Source organism: Dendropsophus ebraccatus, chromosome 1, assembly GCF_027789765.1.
Source record: "Dendropsophus ebraccatus isolate aDenEbr1 chromosome 1, aDenEbr1.pat, whole genome shotgun sequence".
NCBI classification, from domain to species: Eukaryota; Metazoa; Chordata; class Amphibia; order Anura; family Hylidae; genus Dendropsophus; species Dendropsophus ebraccatus.
In genome coordinates, this window is record NC_091454.1 from 144,195,273 (window position 1) to 144,220,242 (window position 24,970).

The 24,970-nt window shown below is 39.8% G+C and overlaps 1 protein-coding gene across 1 annotated transcript; it reads right to left on the bottom strand.

Moving 5' to 3' along the window:
- Window positions 1–12,946: 12,946 nt before the first annotated feature.
- On the bottom strand, window positions 12,947–24,638 carry LOC138783381 (coiled-coil domain-containing protein 33-like). The gene is made up of 8 exons (XM_069958046.1): window positions 24,516–24,638; window positions 24,344–24,435; window positions 22,261–22,375; window positions 19,883–20,012; window positions 17,742–17,875; window positions 17,499–17,570; window positions 16,175–16,291; window positions 12,947–13,019 (listed from the first exon to the last, which is right to left on the bottom strand). The coding sequence occupies exons 1-8, from the start codon at window positions 24,636–24,638 to the stop codon at window positions 12,963–12,965; spliced, it is 840 nt and encodes a 279-aa protein (XP_069814147.1). The 3' UTR covers window positions 12,947–12,962.
- Between the last annotated feature and the right edge of the window lie 332 nt (window positions 24,639–24,970).

The following is a 24,970-nucleotide window of genomic DNA, read 5'->3' on the forward strand; positions in this document are numbered from 1 at the left end:
TGGAAACTGTCACTAAGAAGAAGAGGGCAGGACTTCGACACTAGTCTGTCTGGAGACAATGTAACTAATCCTAGGCAATGTTTCTAATGCATCGGACACAATTTCATCAATTTCATGCAGACATATGATCATCAGGGATGAGGATGAGATTATAACTATGTGATCTGTCTAAGTAAGACTATCACTCATTCTTATACATTGTCTGGAATTATAGAAGAAAAGAAAATGAACAGTTTAAAAAAATAAGAATTCAAATAAGCTAAAAAGTAAACAAAAACCCAGAGCACTAATCATTTCATGGCTAATATGTATACTGGATTTTCTAAACCATAAAACAAACCTAACTATAGGAGGCGCCTCTGGTTTAGATAACTGAAAATGGGGGGAAATATTTTAAGCTTGCCTCTTCCGACTGCCTGTGACTGGCAGCCCAACATAGAATGCAGAAAATGAGGGCAGAAAAATCTCAGGGCGGGGGGGTTGCAGAAGGTGGGGGACTGTATAAGTGCCTATATACAGTTACATCTAGTGACTCACAGGGGGCAACTTCACTGATCAGAATTGTTCATGTTTCCGTGTTTCCTTTCCCTCGTTATTCTGGGCCATCATAGAGACTTATCCTATCCACAGCTTGTATCCACAAATCTGCCAAATAGGCTTCTTGCTCCAACATCATCCACACACATATGTATTGCCCCACGTACAGTACTAATAGTACCCACTTTGTCTCCTCATATAGTAGTAGAACCTCTCTATTTCTCCCTTTAGTTATTTGCCAGCATACTGTTCCCCCTGTAGATGTGGCAACACACTGTGCCCCTGTAGTTGTGGCAGCACATGTACCCCCTGTAGTTGTGCCAGCATACTGTGCCCCCTGTAGATGTGCCAGCATACTGTTCCCCCTGTAGATGTGCCAGCATACTGTGCCCCCTGTAGATGTGGCAGCACATGTACCCCCTGTAGTTGTGCCAGCATACTGTGCCCCCTGTAGATGTGGCAGCAGGCTGTGCCCCCTGTAGACATGGCAGAACACTGTGCCTTTGAAAATTTGCCAGCACACTGCTCCATGTGCAGATGTGCAGCCTAATATATTGCCTATAAATGTGGCAGCACAATGTCCCTCCTGTAGATGGGCCAGCACACTGTGCCCTCATGGGATAGCAGGCCCCTCTTTGCCACCTTATAGGGAAAAAAACTCACTTCTATCACTACTTCTATCACTACTACAACTCCTCTGTCCTCCCAGCAATCCGTTCCCTTCTCTGAGACTTTTGGAACAGGCAGCATTGCCCTGTTGCTAGCTCTAAGAGTCCTAGATGCTTCATTGCATCGCTTGTCCAACTGTGTGCTACCTAAAGAGGAACATGCAGTCTAAACGTGTGTCCTGTATGTCCTGCTCTGTGGTGATTCTGTCTATAAAATAGTTGACATGGAGTAACATGTGACCATACTCCCCCCCCAGTGTTCTCCACTGAGCCTGTGTATTCCTATGGAGGACACAGGGGGTTGGGGATGGTCACATGTTCCTCCATCTCACCATCTTATGGACAGAATCACCACAGGGCAGGAAAGCACAGCCTGGAGGAGGGGAGTCTGATATTATCTCTTTGGGGCACACAGGGAGCTGCTGACTTTGACACAGATCCAGATCAAATTCAATGTGGAGTTTAACCTGTGTGACTATGTCCTAACAGAAAGGAACCTCTCCATTGACATTCACTGGCAGTAAAATACTTTCATCCAGTGTCACAATAACCTTGCACAAATTGCATCCGCAGTGTCATTTTCCCCATTATATGCTGATATGGGGAGATTTATCAAACTAATGTAAAGTGGAGCTGGCTCGGTTGCCCCTTGCAACCTATTAGATTCCACTTTTTATTCCCCACAGATCCCATGGAAAATGAAAGATGGAATCTGATTGGTTGCTAGGGGCAACTAAACCAGTGCTACTTTACACCATGTTTGAAAAGTCTCCCCCATATGCTCCTGGATGTATTACTGCATGAGACAACAGCGCTGAATCTCCCTAAATTGTCTGCATATAGCCAGTATATCGCTGTGCAGTCACAACAGGATGCTGCCTAAGTGCAATGATCTAATCTCACATTATCAGTGGTATACCCGTGACTAGTAGTTACAATATAGGTTTAGTTTTTCAGTTTTCCACCATGCAATGTTTAGTGTTCTGAAATGCATTAAAGTGTGCATAACAGGTAACCTTCACAGTACATTAAACCATACCATTCCATTCAAGATGTATGCCCCAGACATAAACAACTGATTCCCATTAATAAATGGAAACTTTTTTCTTACAGTTATATTGAAGCATACTCAAACAAAGGATGAATTAAGTCATAGATAACAACTTCTAGTGGCCCCAAGAGATCTGGGCCCGGCCCTGACCAATTTCAGCTTGATGTAATGAGTTTCTGTCTCTTTTCTTATGGGCATGTAATTATCACCGGCTTGCTTAGTAGCCACATGAGATTGTCTAATTCAGAAATCCCCTATAAGGCATACAATGTCAGTCAAAACCTATACACAAAGAGGAAATCAATAGGAATAGGAAATGTAAGGACAACTGTATTGCTTCCCAGGACATAACATAGTTATCAGATTGTGTTACACATTATACTTTATGCAGAAATATTGTAATATTTTGTTTAATAAATAAATATAACAAGTGCTGGTGTCCTGCTGTAAATAAAGTGAATAAGAGCTCTACCACACAGCCAAACTAGGCCAGATATGAATGCCCATCTCCTGCAGCTGTCAGATCTTCCAGTTCCTGTTCCTAGGCTGTTCATGTTTCTTCTGAGGACTTGCCGATCCCCCTCTTTACTATGTGATTAGCTGAGCAAGGAGTGGGGCACCATCGGATTGGCGACCAGAAGATCTGAGAGGTGCAAAGTTTGGCGATCGGAGGGTAAGAAAAGAGTACGTATGGGTTCTTTTTATGTTTTATGGCAGAGGGAGGCACATAGTAAACTATTAGGTTTCCCTAGAAAACTCCTTTAAACATGTCAAAAGCCATGTCTGACTAATGATTGTTTGCTGGTCCTATTATATAGGATGATTGTAAGACTGTTGGCCAAAAATCTTCTATGTAATGGGGCCACTAAGACTGTAAAGTGCATGGCGATGTATACAATGTATGCAACACCATTTGCTCATGTACATACATGTACATACATTTGGTATCATGCTATGCCAATTGCTTAGTGTGCTACATATAGGAGCACAAAATTTTGACATAATGTAAACTAACTATTACGCTATGTTCACACACCAAAAAATAACAGCTGTTTTGCTTTTGGGGACGTCTGTCATTTAATGACAAATAATGACAAATAATAATAATAGAGAGCATTCTTACATTGAAAATACGGCCATATTTTTACCTGAGAAATACAGCCGGGCAATTGTCAGATTACAGACTACACGGAGCGACGGCAGCAGATCGTTGCTAGGCTGATCGTTGGTGTTTCAGCCTGTTGAAAGACAACAATCAGCCGACATCATGCATGTCGGCTGATCATTGTCTTCTATTACACAAATCGATTATTGGCTGTAACGGTGATCGCTTCATATAATAGGGCCTTTACACTTGGCAGACCTAAGACATCTTTCTTGTCTCTGGACTGAATTATTTGATCAGTAAATGGTAGAACTTAATGGACTTGTATCTTGTGTAACAGCTTAGCTACTTTTTAATGCATCACATTTATCACCAGTAAAATATTTGGCATACTGGGGCTTAAGAAAATAGGATTCTAGACATCATTAAACCAACATTGGCAAGTTCTTGGATAATAACATTTAATGTTGAGTGAAAAAACAGTTTTGAGGTTATATAAAAGCCATTTCTTATAAAAATACATGTATTATAAGACTTTGAGCTTTTTAGGAACAGTATTTATACTATCTGATACAAAGAAAGGAATTGTCTTTTTTTCCGCCACTCCACGCCCTTGTCTAGAAATATTGAAACATTCTCTTCTTCTTGGAACCATCTCCACTTTCCCATATGAATCAGATGTTATAAAAATATAGCATAGCATATTCAATGCCCTAAACACCTCAGAAAAGGAAAGTTTCCAGGCAGACAAACCTTTACAAAACCTACAAATCACCTCATTGTGCTTTCTTAAATATATAAAACTATAAAATCTTCAGAGAAAGAGAAAATAGAGGCCTATATTTAATAAGCCAGGGAAAAGCTTGATCCAATCCTGGGAAACTGGGAAAAGTTTCCCAGGATTGGATCCAGCTTTTCCTGGCATCCTGGGAGGAGTGGAGCAGCGCTGAAAGGCCAGCAGCTTGATAAGCAGAGCGCTGATCAAATGGAGCATTGATGAAAGTGCTTCGCTTTGCTTTGTTTAGATGAATGATTCGCTCATCTCTAATCAGCACCATATAAACTACAGTGACCTGGCTCACATCCTCAATCCCCATCAACTTCATTAAAGGTATTCTTCTTGTCAATGGCTGAAGGACTGGGGAGTGGCTCAGAAGTAGGCAGAAGCATGGCCAAGAAAAAGGAGACCATAAAATAGAACTAGGGGACCCCAGGAATGGGTCCAGGACTCGCTTCAGGTAAGAAATGATGAGATACCAGCAGCATCCAGGGAAAGGAGCACAGGGAGCAGCAACATGAGACAGACCTTGGGTAGATCAGGGGGTACCAAGGACAGCAGCCAGAAGCATAGTTTGTTCCATTTGGCTCAAATAATAATCCTGTATGGCAAGTGATTTTAGGTGATGTTTGCTCAGAAATGGATTCAATGTTTGTCTTATAATAATTGAGCGTGTATGTCTGCACCTTGAATTTAGATATCATTCTGAATGTTATGCAGGAGAACAAGGCAAGGTACTATAGAACAGTAAGAGACAATTTTGCTTGTGTCCTTTAAAGGTTTTAGTATTAACAATTGTCTGTTATCTGAGGAAAATCATAGCAGCATGAACACTAAGCAGCCAATAAAAAAAAGATTGTCTTATTCCTGATTTAATACATCAAATGTAAGAAACAGAAAATTAGATAATGAAGGCAGAAAAGAAAAAGATGAATCAATTTAATTATGAGCTGAGGCAAAAAAGAATTAAATACAAAAGGATCCTTACATGGAAAAAACTGAGAATCGATTTCCAAAGAATATGTGCTACACAGATGTCTATTGTTATGATTTCCTCATCTGATATAAAAACAGTGGCCTTCTAGTCTTTAGCAGCTATACAGGAATCTGGCCTTCACTGCTGAAATCCCAAGGTCGCACTGGAAGAGCAGATGCCAATTGGTGAAGCAAGCAGGAAGGCCAATAGAAGACAATAACATGCGGTGTGAGGCTAAGGGTCCTATTACACGGATCGATTTTTAACGACTAATGATAAACGATCGCAAACGAGATTGTTTATCGTTAACCTGAAATCGTTCATCATATTACACAGAACAATAATCGTTAGTTACGATCGTTACTATGATCGTTTATTCCTTCTAATCCCAGCAAAACAATGAACAATGTGCAATTACACTGAACGATTAGTGAAAAAATGCGGAACTTGAGCGAACGAATGTGGAATTACAGCGAACGATTAACGATAATTTTAGGTTCAGATCTAAATAAACTATCAACGACATATGAACGATTTTTCGATCATTGCCTGCAATTACACAGAACGATTATCGTTTATATTCGAACGATATGACGATTTTTCACACAATAATTGTCCCCAGTGTAATAGGGCCCTAAGTCAGGCATTCAAAAAATTAATAGAGAACTCAAATGCAGGGTCAAGGAGTACAACAGATCCCAAAATGTCAGGAAACTGGAAAGTCAAGCAATTTATTGGTCAGGAAAGGTATTCAAACAGATTAAAGTGGACCTGTCAGCAAGATTTTAGTGTATAAACTAATGAAATTAGTACAATAGAGCGTCTTACCTCGATTTCATAAATACCTTTCTTATGGAAATTGGCCCCTTTAGCTCCAAGATATCCTTCTTTTAATTCTTATTTGAATTAGCTCTAGAGGCCCATGGGGCATTCCCCTGGACTGCAAACACCCAACAAGGTCCAGCTGGCCACTGAATAGGAGTGTCCCTGTTCCATGTGTAAATGCCTCTATTGTAGTTTCATCTCCACAGCCTACATGAAATCTGGTGCAAGAGCATTGCAACTGATGCCCAGCATATGCATGGTAATGGAAGCTTTCTCCGAGCTGCCTCAAAGCCTGATCTGCACCTGCACAATTTTCACAGCAAATATCAGCACTGCAGATTGCAATGCTCTAGCACAAGATTTCAAGCAAACAGCAGAGATGAAACGGCAGGCTTCTGGCTGTCAATCAAACCAGTGGAAGTGTTTATAAGTGGGTCGTTGGTATTACCATTCAAGGAAAGTGTCAAACCAAGAGAATCCCTTTTTTTTTTAAGTTAATTTGCATATAGATTAAAACAAGTATATCTTGGTAGTGGAATGGGTTAGTTTGCATAAAAGGTATCTACAGAATAAGGGTAAGAAGCCTTATTGTGCCCTTAAGGTCACCATATACTTAAACTATAGCCAGTTGTACCCCCTCCCTATGAGAGGGACAGGCGGTGGGCTTGAGACATAACTGATGGTTAAACAATCTATAACAAAATACAGACAAAAGAATAGAAAAAACAAGCGTAGTGCTCATGGTCAGCACTGTCCAAGAAGATGTGCTCCAGAGACGTTCAATAAGCAAAATGGTTTATTGTAGAAGGCATAAAAACAGGACTTGTCTTAGGGGTTTGCACCCCCTTCATCAGACATAAACAATCACATATGACATGGGCCCCTGTTTGGAGTATCCCATTTTAGTGGTGCAGTCAGCTGGGCAGTCCATCAGTGTGCTCCTCCATCCAGCAAGTTGGACCTGACAACAGGACAGTTTGGACCCCTAAACTCAGGGGTCCAAGGGGCTATTAGGTGAGCACCCTCTTCACCTTCTCTAGTATCCCTGTTTCCCTTGGTAATACACAAGGCGCCTGTGCCTGGTTTTGTTTCTTTTCTATTTATCTAATTGTTAACACAGGCCGGCAGGAACATTCATTGATGATATTTGGCCCATGTAAAAGAGCCAGCAATCAGCTGATGAACAATAAATCATTCAATAAAGTTGGCTGATCGCATGTTTTGTGCAGGCATTCAAATGATTGCTAATCGGCCGCACATCTTAGGCTGGGTTCACAGTACGTTTTTGCAAACGGTTGAAGAATGGATTGCAAAAAACGGATGCATCTGTGTGCATCCATTATGATCAGTTTTTCCATTGACTTCCATTATAAATAAAAAAAAAACGTTTGTTTTTTGACGGACGCAAAATGTGGTCGACCTCATATTTGTGTCCGTAAAAAAAAACCAAAAACGGATTTGTTAAATGGATTGCAAAAACGTAGTGTGAACCCAGCCTCACCGTGTAAACTGGAGTGGTCCGCCAACTATGGAGAAGTTAGTATGTAAAGCCCCTTCCCACTTAACCAAACGCTGCCTAGCTAACCGTTACCTGCCCGTGCTCCGGCCTGCTTCTCAGGCTTCCGACTCTGCAAGCTGCACAGTAGCTCTATACTGTGCTGCAGGGAACCATATCAGCACAATCATGCTGATTTCCTCCCTTTAAAGAATCTAACGCTTATGTTTGCAGCAATGTTACTTTGTGAATTACAGTATTGTCTTCTAGGAGCAATGCTTCTACAGAAGAATAACTCTACGACAATAAACATGAAAGATGTCAAAATTTTTTTAGAAACTCTTACAGATGGTAGACGAAGAAAAAAAGGTCTCTGTATGCATGTGGTGCCTGTGTGTACAATTTGATGTATATAAAGTTAGAGAATTCTCTGCACATCATATAATGCAACAGTACTAAACAGATTAGTAATATAGGTATGTGCATGAGATGAGGCGGCTGCATGTTACTTGCACTATATATACAACCTTTACCTCCATGGAGACAGATTTATGTGTTTTATGGGTGCCTGCTTGTCTGCAGTTGTCATTGTTAATGGTTTGGAACATATATGAATTGCTTGGACTTGGTATAGATGCCCTTAAAATAATGATTATGATGTATAACTCCCAGCATGGACCTAAGACCACAGACAAAGAAGTCAGTTTAGAATTGATGTGGTTTCAGCTTTTTCTCTGGTGACCTGGGCACACAGTGTGAACATCACGTTACACGATGGGACCTTATGAGCAAGCATAATGTTTGCTGAGAGGGAGCAGCAGGATGGAAAAATGTATGAATATATTATTTAACAAGGCAGAGTAATTTAAACTTTGCCTAGGGCTTATCAACTTCATAAAATGCTCCCATTTCAGTAATAAGAGATACGGAAAGAAATAAATCCCAATTACCCATAAAAGTAGAATTTATATCATGAAAAGCTTTAAAATGTGAGAGTGAAATCAAAGCAATAATAAAAGGAAATACAAGCACATAGAATATTTATCACAAAGTATCTGCATAGTACATTTTTGGGTGGAATATTCGTGAAAATTTTCAAAATGCATATTGTTTGGGTTCCATAAGGAATTCAATGGAAAAATGGTTGAAAAGAAAACAAAAACTTTGAAGTGTATTGTATGTTTTGGATTAAAAATTGCCAGGCAGAAAAGCAAACTCGGCATTTGAAAAAACAGGCACACAGAATGTTCTTCCATAGGATACTGTATTCTCTGCAGAACGATAATACTCTATAATTGTAGCATAAATGCCCCTTCTACCCAATTTGTAAGCCTGACCTAAAGTTCTTTATATAAACCCTATTCTCTCTATCACTCTTGCTTACTTTTTATTTTCCCTCTCCTCTTGACTTCCCCTCCCCAGAAATCCTATAAATCTTTCTCTTTCATTATTCTCTTTTGTGTTTACAAACTAGGAATCAGCTTTTAATCAGTTTCCCCCCAAGGAGCCATAAATCTGTCCTGGAGACAAGCTTGTTACACTCTTCATGCAGGCATAGTATCCGATTTATGGAAGACCCCTCTGCCCTATAGTTTGTATACTATATGCATTACTCTCTATTCTACTCTCATATTTTACACATATAAGCACACATGTCTATATGAAAAAGATTTACCCTTTCTGTTTAAAGAATTCTGTGGTCACTTTAAGGAAAGCATCAATATAATATGTCCTATCCAGCATTTCCAATTATTGAATGTATTATTCAGTGGATGAATGTATGGATTTCTAATATGAGCAGGGTTTTTTGTTATCTCAAGTATAGGCTACATTCACACGTTATTTTGAGTACCAAATAACGGCCATTGTTTAACATGCTATGGCACACCTGTCATAGCAACAATGGCTGTTGGTAAGGTAAAGTGGTTATCCAGCGCTACAAAACAATGGCCACTTTTCCCCCTACTGTTGTCTCCAGTTCAGGTGCGGTTTGCAATTAAGCTCCATTTACTTCAATGAAACTGAGTTTCAAAACCCCACCCAAACTGGAGACAACAGTAGGGGGAAAGTGGCCATGTTTTTGTAGCGCTGGATAACCCCTTTAAGTTTGGGATGAATGACGGCCGCTTTCAACACCCTTTAGAGTGTGGCTTTTTTAAAAGGTGCATTAAATTTTATTGAAAAATTGGTGTAAGGACAGGTATCTCTTGAACATTAATTTGATGTCCGCTGCCCACAATGGCTGCTATGGCGCTATTGTGTGAACTAACAGCCATTGTTTCCATAGACTTTAGTGGAAATAATTGAGAACTGAAAATAATGGCCATTATTTTGAGTATCAAATAACAGATGTTATTTTACTGAAAAAGACAGTGTGTGAACATGGCCTTATACAAGTAAAATCATCCCCTTATGACCCTTTCACTTGTATGCTGTATCCTTGTCCCCAGGATTTGGATAGAGTTGAATGCTTGGCTCATCTACCCACCAGCGTCCTGCCCTGCCATGCTTAAAGACCAAAAGCCATTTTTTTTATCCACTGGATCCACTTTATTCTCTGGAGACTATTTTAAAGGGGAATTATCAGCAGGTTAGGGGTGGCTGGCCAGGGGTGGGCCGGATCACACTCTGGGGGCAGGCAGTGCTCCAAACGGCCTGACTGGACAGAGGACTACATTAAAACTGCATGGGAACGTCGCCAAGGATGACGGTGAGAGACACACTTTCATCCTGAGCGCCCCATGCATAATAGGGAGCTATCAGCAGGTTAGACAAATAAAGTAGTTCGCCTTTATAAATATTCAGCAGGATCCTGGAGACAGGGGGAGGCTTTTGCATTGAAAAATGACTTTGTATTCATTTATTTATTTTTAACGGATACATTAAATTAACTTTTTCCTATCCTTTTAAAGAAATCTGTCTTGTGCATCATCGGTTGGGAAGTTTGATTCTCCCTAATTGTTTTTCATGCAAAAAATGCTTCTCTAATATATTTTATTAAAAAAAAATATCACAATTATAATCTAAGAATAATAAATATAAAATATATTTAAAATTTTTACTGAAGTACCCCTTTAATCTTTCTTCTTTAGAATTTGTTCCTAAAGGGACAGCCACCTAACAATTTAGATTCAATTCAACATTTAGCTACCTAAGAGGCTCTTACTCCTACATTTTCTAGTTTTAAAGCCCCCAGATATTTGTGGGGCTTTTCCATTGTGTTTTAGGAAATGAGCTGATAAAATATGTAAAACAACTCTATTCTCTATATTATTTACATGTTCTCATATGTGTGGCCAACATGGGCACTTCAAAATATAGACCAACACTAGCATTATTACAATCTATGAATGGGGGGATTGACATTTATTATCATCTGGTACTACACACTAATTCCTGTTTTTTTTTTTTTTTGGTGTACACTTTGCATTTTTCTCCCCTAGTTAAGCAAACTTGTTCCTGACAATTTGGTAGGAGGATGCTGTCCTCTAAAAACTAGCCTACCACTATGTTCCCACAATGTAAAAATAAGGGCAAATAATAGCCCTGTTAAAGAAAATTAACTAAAGAACAAGGGGACAGTCAGAGGTAAGTTTTAGGAAAGATCAAAAGCAGTATTGAGAAAATGAAAATCATCTCTTCATTGACTGGGTTTTTTTAAATTGTTTTAATGGCCACTAAAAACAAATGTACATAAGTTCACTTCCCTTATTCCACTGAAAAACCGACCATGAATCTACCAGAAAATCTGCACCAAATTTTGCTGGATTTGTTGCATAATTTCCACATAACAACCACACAGAGGACGACATGTCACTAGAAGGGGCCAGTAAAGCAAGACCAGCTAAGTGGCCAGGGAATTTAGATGTTGGGCAAGCAGATGACTTGGAAAGTTAAGCATACAACTTTTTTTTTCTTTTAAACAAATTTTACACACACTAGAGATGGTCCGAACCTGCCGAACTCTCGGCAATGATTCCCGCTGTCTGCCCGCTCCGTGAAGCGGGTGGATACAACGGGGGGACAGCCTGGAAAACTGGGATACAACCATAGCCATAGGCTGTATCCCAGTTTTCCAGGTGTTCCTCCTGCTGAGTGGCCAGACAGGGGGAATCTGATGCCGAGTGTTCGGGTTCATACGAACCCGAACCTCGGCAGGTTCGGACCATCCTTAACACACACCCACATGGTCAGTTTTATTTTCAACAAAAACCAGTACACAACAAAAACACAGACGCTGTGCAAATTTTTCCATTATAATTTTGCCCTGTCAGTTCCACCCCTGATTTTCATTGAAAAAATACTGACAAAAAAAATGGACGGAAATACTATGTGTGAATATAGCCACACAAAATATGGTCAAATCAAAAACAAATCTACATCATAGTTGGTAGCTGCGGCTACAGATTTACAGGAAAGATTTAGCATCAGTTCTGACCCATGTTGATTTAACCAAAGAGAAAAAAGTGATAGTTTCTACCAGGCCACAGAATGGTGGCAGCAGCTACCCCGGATCGGTGTGCAGTTGCTTCTGCTGATGAAATATCAGGTAGCCATGGATAGGATCACGCCAGGTGAGTTCCGTGCACAAGCCCTATTAGATCACAATGGGGCTTATGCATGTAACACACCTGGTGTGGTTGTTTCCATAGTTAGGCAATCTTTCAGTGGCAGAAGCAACTGCACATTGATCGGTGGGAGAAAACATCAGGACAGATACCCTTGTTGTCCCCTTCAACCCTGGCACAGGCCTTTAGGTGTCTAGTGGCAAATATTGCTGTGGATTTAAGGTAGGCAAAAAAAATGTAAACAATTTTTGCAGTTTTTATTTATTTTTTAAAATGTTCTTTCATAAATTAAACATATATCATCAAACAAAATGTTACACTAAGCTAACATCTATCCAGACAATGCCATTGACAGCTAAAACAATCATTCTTGTTTAACTTTAACCAGATAAACTTTTGTTATGGCTAAAACTGTCCATTTTTATCAACTTTAGTCTAATGTGTATGGGAATGCTTAGTCCTGGTGTCATAAAAGTGAAACTGATACCGTAGTTCTTATTATTTTAATTGTGTGTATTGGATCCCAGAAAAGCATATGTAGCTACTTATTGGGATGAACTTGATCTGTTGCAGGGATGAACAATTATGCATTCCAAGAAGGGCATTCATATGTGTAACAGTACGTAATTCAGCGAGACGCTCTATCCATAGGGAGTGATAGTACACAGATGCTGGATTACAAAACAAAGTTAAACGGCCCCAGAAGAGAAGGCTCAGCAGTTTCCTCCAACACACAGGAAAAGATGAGAAGCCTCAGCACATATACAGTTTACACTCTGGACACCAGAGATAAGCAGAAAAGCCTCTGTTTGCCTTTCATCGCTCACTCTTTCATCCTTTTTTTTGTGGAATAATCCATCTGTACAGACACGCCGAGGAAGGGAGCAAAAGTGTGTATACCACAATTACTGTCTCCATCTTTTCCAGTTCATCCCTCTATCATGCCTTCTCTCACCACCCTACTTTCTAATCCACAGTGATAATTTCCTGTGCACTTTGTCTCTGTCAGTGGAAATCTGTTAAGCACACAAAACTGAACATCAACATCTATTTTTTTCATAAACAACTCTATTTCAGTCTTTATCACTAAGACATACACTATAAACTTAGTAGATAGTAATTGCTGCTAAAGAAAATATCTTTATACTCAATAAAGAGCAGTGCAACACAATATATCTCCGAACTTTAAAGACACAGTGAAAAAAAAAACAGAATAGATTTAGCAGATGAGACTATCGATAAATCTGTATATGACACACTCAGCTTTCCAGAGAAAGCATTGGAGAGCTCAGCAGAAATGAATTGGTACAGTGCTCAACTGTGTATTTTTGCCTCTTTGAGTTATAAATCAGTCTGGGTCTCCCCACCTTGACCCCTACCCACTATTTAAAACCTCTAATATGTCCTCATGACATGTCAGAAGTTTGTCTACAGCACAGGTACTTTGAGGCTATGTTCATACACAGTAAAATAAAAGCAAAATAAAACAGTAAGGCTATGTTCATACATGTAGGTATAAAACGTGCCTGTATTTTTATTCTAATAATGTTCCAATTTTAAAATAGAGCCATGTTTTATACCTATTTTATTGTTGTATTTTGCTTTTATTTTACTGTGTGTAAATATAGCCTTAAAGTCCAGCCATAGTGTTGCCCACACTGGGGCAAAAGATTGCCTTGAGCTGAAGCCTAAAAGGGAATACGTCACCATGAAAGTGCTTTCTGATCTATCAACATCATGTTATAGAGCAGGAGGAGCAGAGATTGATATATATATATATATATATATATATATATATATATATATATATATATTAGTGGGAAAAGATGCGGCATAACTTGTCATTTATCAACTGGAATCCCTGCTCTTTCTAGTTTAGTGAACACTGTAACTTAATGTTTGGATTCCCCATGTAGATGTAATGAAAGTTGTCTTTTTGGGAAAAGTAGTGTGTTGGCAGTTGGTACACATACCACACCTATGGAATCCTGCACTGTGTAGCCAAGTAGTTATTGAGTTGCTATAGGGTTCCTGATTTAAGGGGCGACTTTGAGGTTTGGAGCCTTAGTGTACAAGATTGGGGGTTTGTGGGGAATTGAGCACCCAAAATCTTCTCTTCTCTTTATAGATGCCAATGCTGTTGTATTACTCTTTCCATTTTTTTATAATCCTGATTATATGGGAGGATGATCTTTATGTCAGTATGCTCTCTGGTGACTGACTGAGTGGATTCGAAGAAGGACTTCCTGTCCTGATTTTGTAATTTGTAAATTTTTTCTTACATTTTTTTTATTCAGTTGATTGGCTTCTTATTCAGATTGGTCATTGTTAAAGCAATTTCGATTAAGCCATCTATAGTGCCTTGTGGGGACGTTCAACAGCCATCTTGGCAGGTGGCTGCGGGTAAACAAGATATAGCTGTTACGTGAAGTGGATTTATATGTTAGCCATTCTAATGTGGATTCTGATGCTGGTCCAGGAATTTGTCTGAGTGTCTGCTAAAGTTTGGGGTAAAGTGTGGGTTATATTCATTTACAGTATGTTCAGATAGCCTATAAATTCATTAAGATCAGTCAGGGGTTTATCCCATATTAGGATAATGTCATCGATATACTGCTTCCAGAGCACCAGGCCCATGTCCAGCCTGAGTAAGATGGTCACCTCCTCCCAGCCCGCCACGAAGAGATTGATGAAACTGGGCATGAAACTGGTGCCCATCCCAGTTTCGACCTGCTGTAAAATGTGAGTCCTCGAAATTAAAATCGGTCTATGTATTAGGATAAATTGGAAGTTAAAAACCAGATCCCTGATATTATGGGATGGCCGGGGGGATGTTAACTGGATCTTTATGATTTTTTGGCAGGCAATAGAAAATTGGTATTCTGTTAGACTTTGAGGGCTGATACATCTTCCTCTTTTTTCTTTTGACACATTGTGCAACGGGTGGGGCAAATCAGTTAACCTCAGTATACTTATCCCTTACTGGTGAACTACACCCATCAGTATCCTCTTTCTGGAGATCGTAATAAGGAAGTGTTATAGGTAGAGATGAGTGGATCCAAACTGCAAAGTTTGGGTCCAAGCATGAATCCATGTGTTTGGGTTGCTAAAGTCCATGTACGAGTCAGCATTCAGACACCAGCAATGGAAAGGTTAAGTGACCCTCTTCCTTGCTAGGGAGGGAGCAGTGTGTGTGTGTGTGTGGTGGAGTGGTGGTTCAATTTTCATACTCACGATCCAATGTCTTCACTAGACCCGACACACTGAGGTTGCTGTGTGACAAGTTGTCTCTCCTGCAGTGTCTGATTGGCTGAGTGGACACTGCGGACAACTTCCTTACTGGCACAGGTGCAGTGAGAGATCAGTCTGACCCCCGCAGCATCCCCACACTTGACCTTAATGGGGGCCATACTGTTTTCTATTTGCTGAGATCACTGTGCCCACCCTAGCACGAAAGGGGTTAAATTACTTAACCCCATTTCTTGCGGGGCAGGTGCAGTGTGCTCAGCACTTTATATTTGGGGTTAAGTGGGGATGCATAATATTCCCACTTAACCCACTGGGGGCCCGACTGTGCTCTGTTGGGATGCGGGTGTTGAACGTGCGCCTCTCAGGCGGAGCAATGCTGCAGCCACTGATTGGCTGATTGATTACAGAACAAAGAAGATAGAGGACACCACACACTGGGAGGGTAAGTTCCCCCCCCCCCCAACAAAGCACATTAAAGACAAACTAAACTCCCTGGGGGCCAGACTGTAACTTTTGGGCTTTGAGTTCAGTCTGGGTTCTTGAATCAGATTTTTTTCCAGTTTGGCCGGCTGGGTCACGGAGTGGCCGGTCTCTTACAGAATGTGAACATAGCCTAATAGTGTATTTTTCATCTAAGATAATGGCACATGTAGCGACTCTGCTTTCTCTTTTTCTCTCTTTATCATACTGGTAAGATGTAGCATATTTATGCAAATCAAACTTTTTTTTTGCCAGTCGCCATATATCTGTTCAGTTTTACTGTTTCCTGCCTATTGAGGCTAAGAGTCTTATTTGTTTGTGTCTGCCAATGGTTGGAAGCCTATTTCTCCGATAAAAATTTTGTGCTGCCAAACCATCTCTTTAAACCACCCTAATAAAATTTGACATATTTATGCAGATCATATGTTTTTTTGTTACTCACCTTATCTTTGTTGGGAGTTCCTGCTTCCTTTCTATTGAGGCTAAGAACCTTACTTGCTTGTGTCTGTCTATCACTGGATACCTGTACCTCTGATGGTTTCAAAAAGAATTCTGGCCGCTGAAGAAAGAAAAATCGTGTACAGATAATCTCGGAAGACAACCATGCTAAAATTGATTAAAATATTCAGAATGCATATTGTTCTAAGCATCTGTGTATGTGTCTGGCTCATAAGAAGACAACAACACTGTGAAATGACCAGTCTTAGCTCTTTATAACTCCGTGATACTCTTCAAAATGGAAGCATTAGCTTGTAATAGAAGTTAATGATAGACATCTGTGCGCAGGATATAGAGTGTGTCTGCATGAGCTTTACTCATTAGGCTGTGATTAACAGTGGAGCCCACTAAAGACTTACAAATCACAGGCCAAAGCATGGAAAACCAACATTTACACACATACATTTCCATTTCATCCCTACCATTCTTTTCCCGTCTGCAGCTCTTTAATTAAACACTTTAAGAGACCGTATAATACGATGTTGGCACGTTTATCTGTCACCATTGCCAGATCTTCTTTTCCATCACCTGTCTCCTTTCTGAGAGCTAAATGGTGACCTTACTATTAGCAGCATAAAATGATATTAACATCCAACCAGCTAACCTTCCTTGCATGCCCTGTCATTTGTTTCAATATCCCACATGTAAGCACAAATCTTTACAGGCTCTCGTTTTATGTCTCCCTTTGGTAGGCATGGGGTTTAAGTGATGAGTCTCAGAATTAATTCAGTGCCTGCCATGAGAGGAGGAGGGCGGTTATTTATTGCAGCTCAAGGGTAAGAAAGCCCTGAATTATGCAAAAGGTCCCCTCCTCTTTTTTCTGTTCTGTCCCATGGGGGAAATTAAGCAGAAGCTTCTCCTTGTCCACCTCCCACTAGCCCTGAGGGGTGATATGAAAAGATATCGACAGCTTGTTAGTTCAGATTATAAATGAGCGAAGAAAGAAAAGTAAAGAAACGTGATTCGGGGTAAAGCAGTGATGGACAGACAACGGCATTTTATATTGTCTTCCTACGTTCAGACACTTGTGATAAATGTTCTTGTGTATTTATAAGATCTAAGTAAAAAGTTACCCAATCACCCAGCAGGCACTACATTAGGTTGCACAAAAGACTTGTGCCAGGGGTGAAATGAACACAATGCAGATACGGAAGATTTTGAAGGAAAAAAAAAAACTAAAATAAAGTACAGAAAGAAGCCCAAGCAGAAAAACACAGGGAAAGTAAACCAATGACATATGAGGAAAAAATGACAATGTCACCACTTACCTCCGTTTTCAGTAGCAGCAGCTGTAATGACACGCTTGGAGGTGCACCAGAACTGGTCTTCATCTCTGTACCCTAAGGAAAAAAACAAAGGGCTAATTTGCCAAGTTCAGATCCCTGTACAAGGAACACACTTCCAGAATCCTAATGATTCCATCGATTGTCATGATGAGTGAAATGGTTCATTCCCACCCTCTGATAATGTCAGTGAATTTATTATCATTTCACCACTGCTTCTGAATTTACCTGAATTGGTATACCAGTTAGAGTGAGGGCCTTATTGCTAGTACTGTGCATCAGCTGGTGATAGACTTCCATATCCAAAGGGACAACTGAAAATCCAGAGTGGTCTGACATGTGCCATGGGACACGCCATGAATCTATAAAAAAAAAAATTGATAGTATATATGACATCACATTTTCAAACACTTGGCTCTTTGGCACCATTAACCTCAAACCACAATCAGATCCATCTAGACATTGATTTTGTGCTGAATAAGGTTATTTACAGTTGACCTTTAATTACCCTTTCATTCCCAGTTGCAGAACTATAAAATAACAGCTTAGGGAGATTTCTTGCATATGTGTCCCCATAGTATATCATTAGCAATATGGATAAAGAAGCAGGATGCCTAAACAAGAAATGAAAGAATTTAAATGGGTATCCAGCTAATGTAAAATACAAGTTGAATCAGCACCGCTCCTGTAAACTAAGAATTTGTTCCATACTTGTTATCCTCTTTTCAGTCTCCCTGTCCCAGTTCTGAGCCTGCTGCTTTCTGCTGAAGACACAGAAAACAGTATCTGAGCTCTTTACTCCATTCCACTCTGAACTCCTTCCTCCACCCTCCCTTCCGAGACAGCTCATGTAAACAGTATCCCTAGGTGGCTGTCTCTGCACTCTGTAATGCTGGGAGGGTTAATCTGAAGGCAAGTAGCTGTTGACCTCATTCTGATTAACGCTCCTGGCATTAAAGAGCGCAGTAACAGCCAGCCAGGGACCCTGTTTACATAGGCAGTCTGGGAAGGGAGGGGGAAATCAAAGTGGGGACAGAGAGAACAGCTCACACACAGTTTTCTGTGTCTTCAGCAGAAAGCAGCAGGTTTAAAACTGGGGGAAGGAGACAAAAAAAACAAAAACAAATATGAAATGAATTGTTAGTATCCAAGAGGGGGGATGGTTTAACATACATTGGTACCTTGGTTTAAGAGTAATTTGGATTGAGAGCGTTTTGCAAGAAGAGCTCACAGTTTTTCAAAATTTTAACTTGGTTTAAAAGCATTGCTTTGGTTTAAGAGCTCCCTGTACTGGGTGGGAAGGCGAGTGGGGGAGGGGTATTCCCTGCATAGTGGGGTCTACAGCACTGTACTCTGACCCAGTTATACCCCCTAACCCTAGCAGATCCACTTCAGGCTGGGGCTTGCATCAGGGGACAAGATTGTGGAGGTAATCTCTCCATAGCTGTAAGCTCTCTCTTTCTGGACAGAGAGTGCTGCTATACTGTGCTCACCCTACACCCTGCTTATTCCTTGCTGCAGTCTCAGCCAGCCCTTGCATTTTCCATCCTCTCCATTCCTGCTATAATGTGCCTGCACTTACACCATTTCCACTGCTGTAAAGAAAGTTTGTATCACTGTCCTCCTGCACAGCTCTGTGATACTCACTTCCTGAAAAAAAATCATTATTTTTGGGGTGTGGAACCAATTGTCTCCATTTCAATGATTTTCTATAAGAAAATTTGCTTTGGTTTAAGTGTAATTTGGATTACAGGCATGGTCCCAGAACAATTTTTAATTAAGCGGAATACCCCTTTAAAGCTAATTTTCTTGGAACATTTAGAATGTCAAATTAAAGACAGTATCCAAGATATGAAACTAGCATGTGGTAAGGTTGTGGAAATTGCCTTCTGATATTTTATCTGTTATAAAAAGATTGCAGTGTTATTTAACTACTTGAAGTGAAGTTGAAGTTAGTGAAGTTAGTGAAGTTAGTTCTACTCTTTCTTTACTCTCTCTTTACTTTTTTTCCCTGTTAGGATGTATATCTTCTCAATGGACCTGGGAGATTTCTAAAATATACATGTAAAACAATTTACTGTATTTACCAAAAGAGATTTTTATCCCAGAAAAAAATACCTAAAAAATAAATTGCTGTCCATTGCCTTTTAGAGGAATTCCATGTCTAGCAGCAGAGAGACCAAGACAGAATGCCAGAAGAGACAATTGCACTTAGGGTCCTATTAGACAAAGCAATTTTTCATTTCCACCAATTAACTTAAACTTTCTTTATATTTTTAGCCTTTGCTACATGAGTATACTCATTTCATGAATACCAAAAAGACAATTGTGTACCCTAGCATACCTCACATTATCCAGTAAGGATTTACCTGCAGTGACAGGGTAATACTCTAAGACAAGTGCTGCTCCTTCGCTGAATAGAGTCACCCCATCTCTTCCTTGAAAGAGATAGGAGTAATTCCATATAGGCTGTGAGGGTGGAAGCCCATGAAAGGAGATCTGTAAGAATAGGAAACAAGAAGAGCTCAATGAATGAGCAATTGAGCATACATATAAAACCGATTTTAAGACATTTAGTATTTCCTGCGTAATGTCTGTTAAAAGTTAATCAAACTGAATGTTAAGGCTATGTTCACGCAAAGTCAAAAATAGAGAAAAGGTGGGCAATTTTGATATATAAAAAAATGTGCGTTATTGCCGAGACTGCAATGGCAATGACTGCAATGGCAATGCATTGAAGTAAATGGAAAGACGGACGTCTAATGCACACAATGTATTGAATAAAGGACGTCAAAATAATGAACATGAACGTCTTTTGCAAACAGCGGACGTTTATTATTAGTTGTTCACACACATTTTTTTTTTCACTGCTCTTTCTCAGTTTTTACTGGTAAATTTTATGGACTTTTCAATTAAGACACACCCAAAGGCCAACTAGTAATCCCAAACTAGAATAATGTACAAACACCAGTTATTGCACGTCATTGCAAGGGAAGGCTAGACAGTTAAATGACGTCCGTTATTGTAGACTCAAAAAGACCGACGTCATTTTAAACAGAGCTGAAAAAACGTTGTGTGAACATAGCCTAAATGTGTCTGTGTTTTAAAATTGTGAATAGTCTTTTTATGTGTTACAGTTATTGTAGATTGATTAGAATGTCACAAAAAATGTCACATTTAATGACTGAAAAGTAAAAAGTTAAATATATTGTAAAAGCCACAGGGGCACATGTGCGCCCCTGGCATATGCCACGGAAAAGGCACTAATTTAATCTTTTACATGGCATACACCAGGGGTAAGCCCCTCTCACCTGATGGAAAAGGGGGTGCAAAGGTGGGCAGGAGATGTGGCCTCCTTCTGTGCCTAAAGACTCTATTACACCTAATAATTATCGGCTATACTTGGGCAATAACCGGCTGTTCCGGGCAATAGCCATTTGGTGTAATAGGACATGTTAAAAGAACATGATCAGTTAACGTGCAAAATCATGATTAGTGCAGCAGTGGTCTGCTGCCCATTGCTCCGTGGAACAGGAGCTTCTGCAGCAGACCGCTGCTGACTTGAGTGGGCAACCTGGACGATCGAAGGTTTATCTGGGCCGCTCCTCCCGCAGCTCCCCACAGTCCCCAGGCAGCAAGCGGGGACCGAGGAAGAAGAGAGCACTGACCTCACCATTTTTGAGTTAGGAACTGCAAGGCTGGGAGGAGGCTTGGCCATGCCTAATTTGTCATGGTTTACGCCTGGAAACAGGCTTAAGCCATGGCAGAAATCAACACCGGCTCCGTAACAGGTGTAGATTTTGCACCCACCATGCAACATGGGCAGGTCCTGACGGATTTACTAATCTGTGTGCACTTCATATTATATTTGGCAGGGTTAATAGGAGCGGGTCTTTATGTAAGACTGGCATACAAGTGCTTTGGTTTTGAAAAATCTCCCCCATAGAGTGTACAGTATATCAATAGAATATTCAACATTACATGCATTTTATTCAATAATTTTGGTTACTGTATGTATTTGCTTTAAAAGGGTATTCTAGAGGGAAAATAAAATTAATAAAATGGTATTACTGTAATATAATTTCATATTTAATATATATATATATATATATATATATATATATATATATATATATATATATATGTGTGTGTGTGTGTGTGTGTGTGTGTGTTTTGTGTGTGTGTGTGTGTGTGTGATATACTTTTACGCATTGGGTAACAGCATTAAAGGGGTTATCCAGCGTTAGAAAAACATGGCCACTTTCTTCCAGAGACAGCAATTAAGCTCCATTCCCTTCAAAGGAACTGAACTGCAAAACTCAACCCAAACTGGAGAAAAGAGTCATGCTCTCTCTGTAAGAAAGTGACCATGTTTTTCTAACACTGGATAACCCCCTTTAAGAGCCAACATGGACTCTCTGCTGTCACCAATGTTTGAGATGGGAACTGCAAAATTGCCCATGCCCATCCCTACTTGCCCACTGTGCTCAAGTACTGCTGTCAACACAGAGCTACAGACACAGTACAGAACAACTGTCATACATAAAACATTCATACACTGTGGCCCAGATTTATAAAAGGGTGTAAAATATACACAGGTGTAAACTGCACACAGCAACCAATCACAGCTCAGCTTTCATTTTTCAAGAGCTGAAAGCTGAGCTGTAATTGGTTGCTACAAGCATTTTACACCAGTCTATATTTTACACCCTTTGATAAATCTCCCTCCCCCTCCCTGTATGTTTACCTTGGGCTGCCCCTGTGTAGCTCTTTTTGGTATCTGGAAACAAGATGGAGAAGGTGCTGGGAAAGTCACTGTGACCTGTGACACTCCAGGAATACAAGGAGGCTGAACTGTCTGTCTATAGGACACACAATATATTTGCACACAGTTAGCTAAAGCCTAAAATAATAATTGGGAAATCTTTGCATTTTAAAGTCTTTAATGGAATTTATATATAAAATAAATTTTAAACTTGTAACTAATAACTATTAATACAATAAGAGAAAGGCCATAACTAATGCAGACTAATATGACTGAGATTCTAACATATCAAGAATTCACAGACTTTTCTTAGATAAATTTTCATACAGACAAGCTAAAAGAAATGAATGGTAATCAAACAAACATGATATATGATTCTGTGGGGCACAATACTGCTATAAACACATTAGCAACATTTACTGGTACAATAATATTGAATACATCAACATGCATACACTGTGAACATTCTGCCATCTTTACAGGTTGCCCATGAATTTATAGACAGCTGGCAACCCTGGATCTAATATCACTGGAGACACAAGATTACAGTAGTTTATCAGACAAAAGGAGGGTTGTCACAAATAATAAAATGTTGCTGAATGGTTATATTCTGCACTGACATTTTATATGTATAATAACACCACTAGCAGCTAGTAAAGTCTCAGGGACAATCATGATGACGGATGACAGCATTACTTTGCAATACTGTTTGCCATTGATGGCAATAGGAATAAGAAGCAATCTCCACATACTCTTTTGGGCATCAGAATAGAAAATTTTTAAAATTGAATATACATAATATATAAAATCAAAGCTAGGTAAAGTAATGATAATATAATATAACAGAGAGATTTGGAGAAGCTGGAGGCTTGGGCAGAGAAATGTTAAGTTTTGCACTTGGGCAGTGGAAATAATAAGTACAATTATGTGCTAAATAATAAAACACTGGGTAAAGCTGCTTCTGAAAAAGATCTGGGGGTATTGGTGGACAGAAAACTTAACTTTAGTCATCAGTGCCAGGCAGTGGCTGACAAGGTTAATACATTAATTGGATGCATCAAAAGAGGTATAGATGCTAAAGATGAGAACATAGTTTTGCCTAGTCAGACTACACATGGAATACTGTGTACAGTTTTGGGCACCGGTATATAAGCAGGACATTGCTGAACTGGAGCGGGTGCAGAGGAGGGCGACCAAGGTAATTAAGGGAATTGGTGGGTTACAGTACCAAGACAGATAGTCAAGATTGGGGCTTTTTAGTTTAGAAAAAAAGACGTCTTAGTGGCAATCTGATCACAATGTACAAATATATGAATGGACAGTACTGAGATTTTTGGAGTGATCTTTTTACTACTAGGTCGTAACCATGACAAGGGGGCATCCTCTTCGTCTAGAAGAAAGAAGGTTTCACTATCAGTACAGACGTTGATTCTTTACTGTACGAGCAGTGAGACTATGGAACTCTCTGCAAAAAGATGTTGTCATGGCTGATTTATTAAATACATTAAGGGAGGCCTGGATGCTTTTCTTGAAAAATAAATATGCAAAAGAAGAATCCGTGGAGCCTCATCTAAAAGTCTCAAAACACAAGACTTTCCCGATACGTAATGACAAAGGAAAACCAAGGCCAGGTTACCTGGCCATGTTTCCCAGGAAGCAATGCACCTAGGATTTCACTGCATTGAGCGCTTTAACTAGCAGCCAGCGGTGTTATCTTTGGCTGGTCTCCGTGAGATCAACAATCTGTTTCTTGAAAAATATAATATTACAAGTTATGGACATTAGATTTCATGTGATAGAATGTTGATCCAGGGATTATTCGGATTGCTATAGGGAAACAGGAAGGGATTTTCTCCCTGTGATGGGGCAATTGGCATCTGCCTAATAAAGGTTTTTTGCCTTCCTCTGGGTCAGCACAGTATGGTTTATGTGGGTTGAACTTGATGAACTCTTGTCTTTTTTAAACCTTATTAACTATGTAAAGCAAATTGGTTCTTATTGTTGATTAAACACAAACTGAAGAAATATTGGGTACAACAGTTATATTTGCTTTGCACAAATATACCTGTAATCATTGCAGTTGGGGACAATCCGGGCTAGGGCCCAAAGAGGATAGGCTGGATCTTGAAGAGGACTCTCCACACCAACCAGTAGAACCTGTAAAGATAAGCCATATTAACACTATATGTGGATGTACAGCAAAATCAGACCTTCAGGGCACCTACACAGTAACTTACCTGTAAAGCACTGTAAGTAAATCCATTCTGCTGTGCAATGGAGCTTGTTCTCCTCTCAATGCTAGCGTATAGGTGACATCCACCAGGAGCCTGATCATGTGGCTTATAGATATAAAAACACATACAAGTTAAGGCTGCGTTCACACTACGTATATTTCAGTCAGTATATGTATATTTCAGTCAGTATATTTCAGTCAGTATTGCAACCAAAACCAGGAGCGGATTAAAAACACAGAAAGGATCTGTTCACACAATGTTGAAATTGAGTGGATGGCCGCCATTTAATGGCAAATATTTGCTGTTATTTTAGAACAACGGCTGTTATATTGAAATAATGGCAGTTATTTACTGTTATATGGCAGCCATCCACTCAATTTCAACATTGTGTCAACAGATCCTTTCTGTGTTTTTCTGTGTAGGCCTAAGATGGTAAATTATAAATTAGTCACTTTTTT

Coding starts and splice junctions, on each gene's coding strand:
- LOC138783381 (XM_069958046.1), bottom strand. CDS start 24,638: ATGTGTTTTTATATCTATAAGCCACATGATCAGGCTCCTGGTGGATGT. Junction 20,013..22,260: donor CTACACAGGGGCAGCCCAAG/GTAAACATACAG, acceptor CTATTCTTACAG/ATCTCCTTTCATGGGCTTCC. Junction 16,292..17,498: donor TGCTGCTACTGAAAACGGAG/GTAAGTGGTGAC, acceptor TTCTTTCTTCAG/CGGCCAGAATTCTTTTTGAA.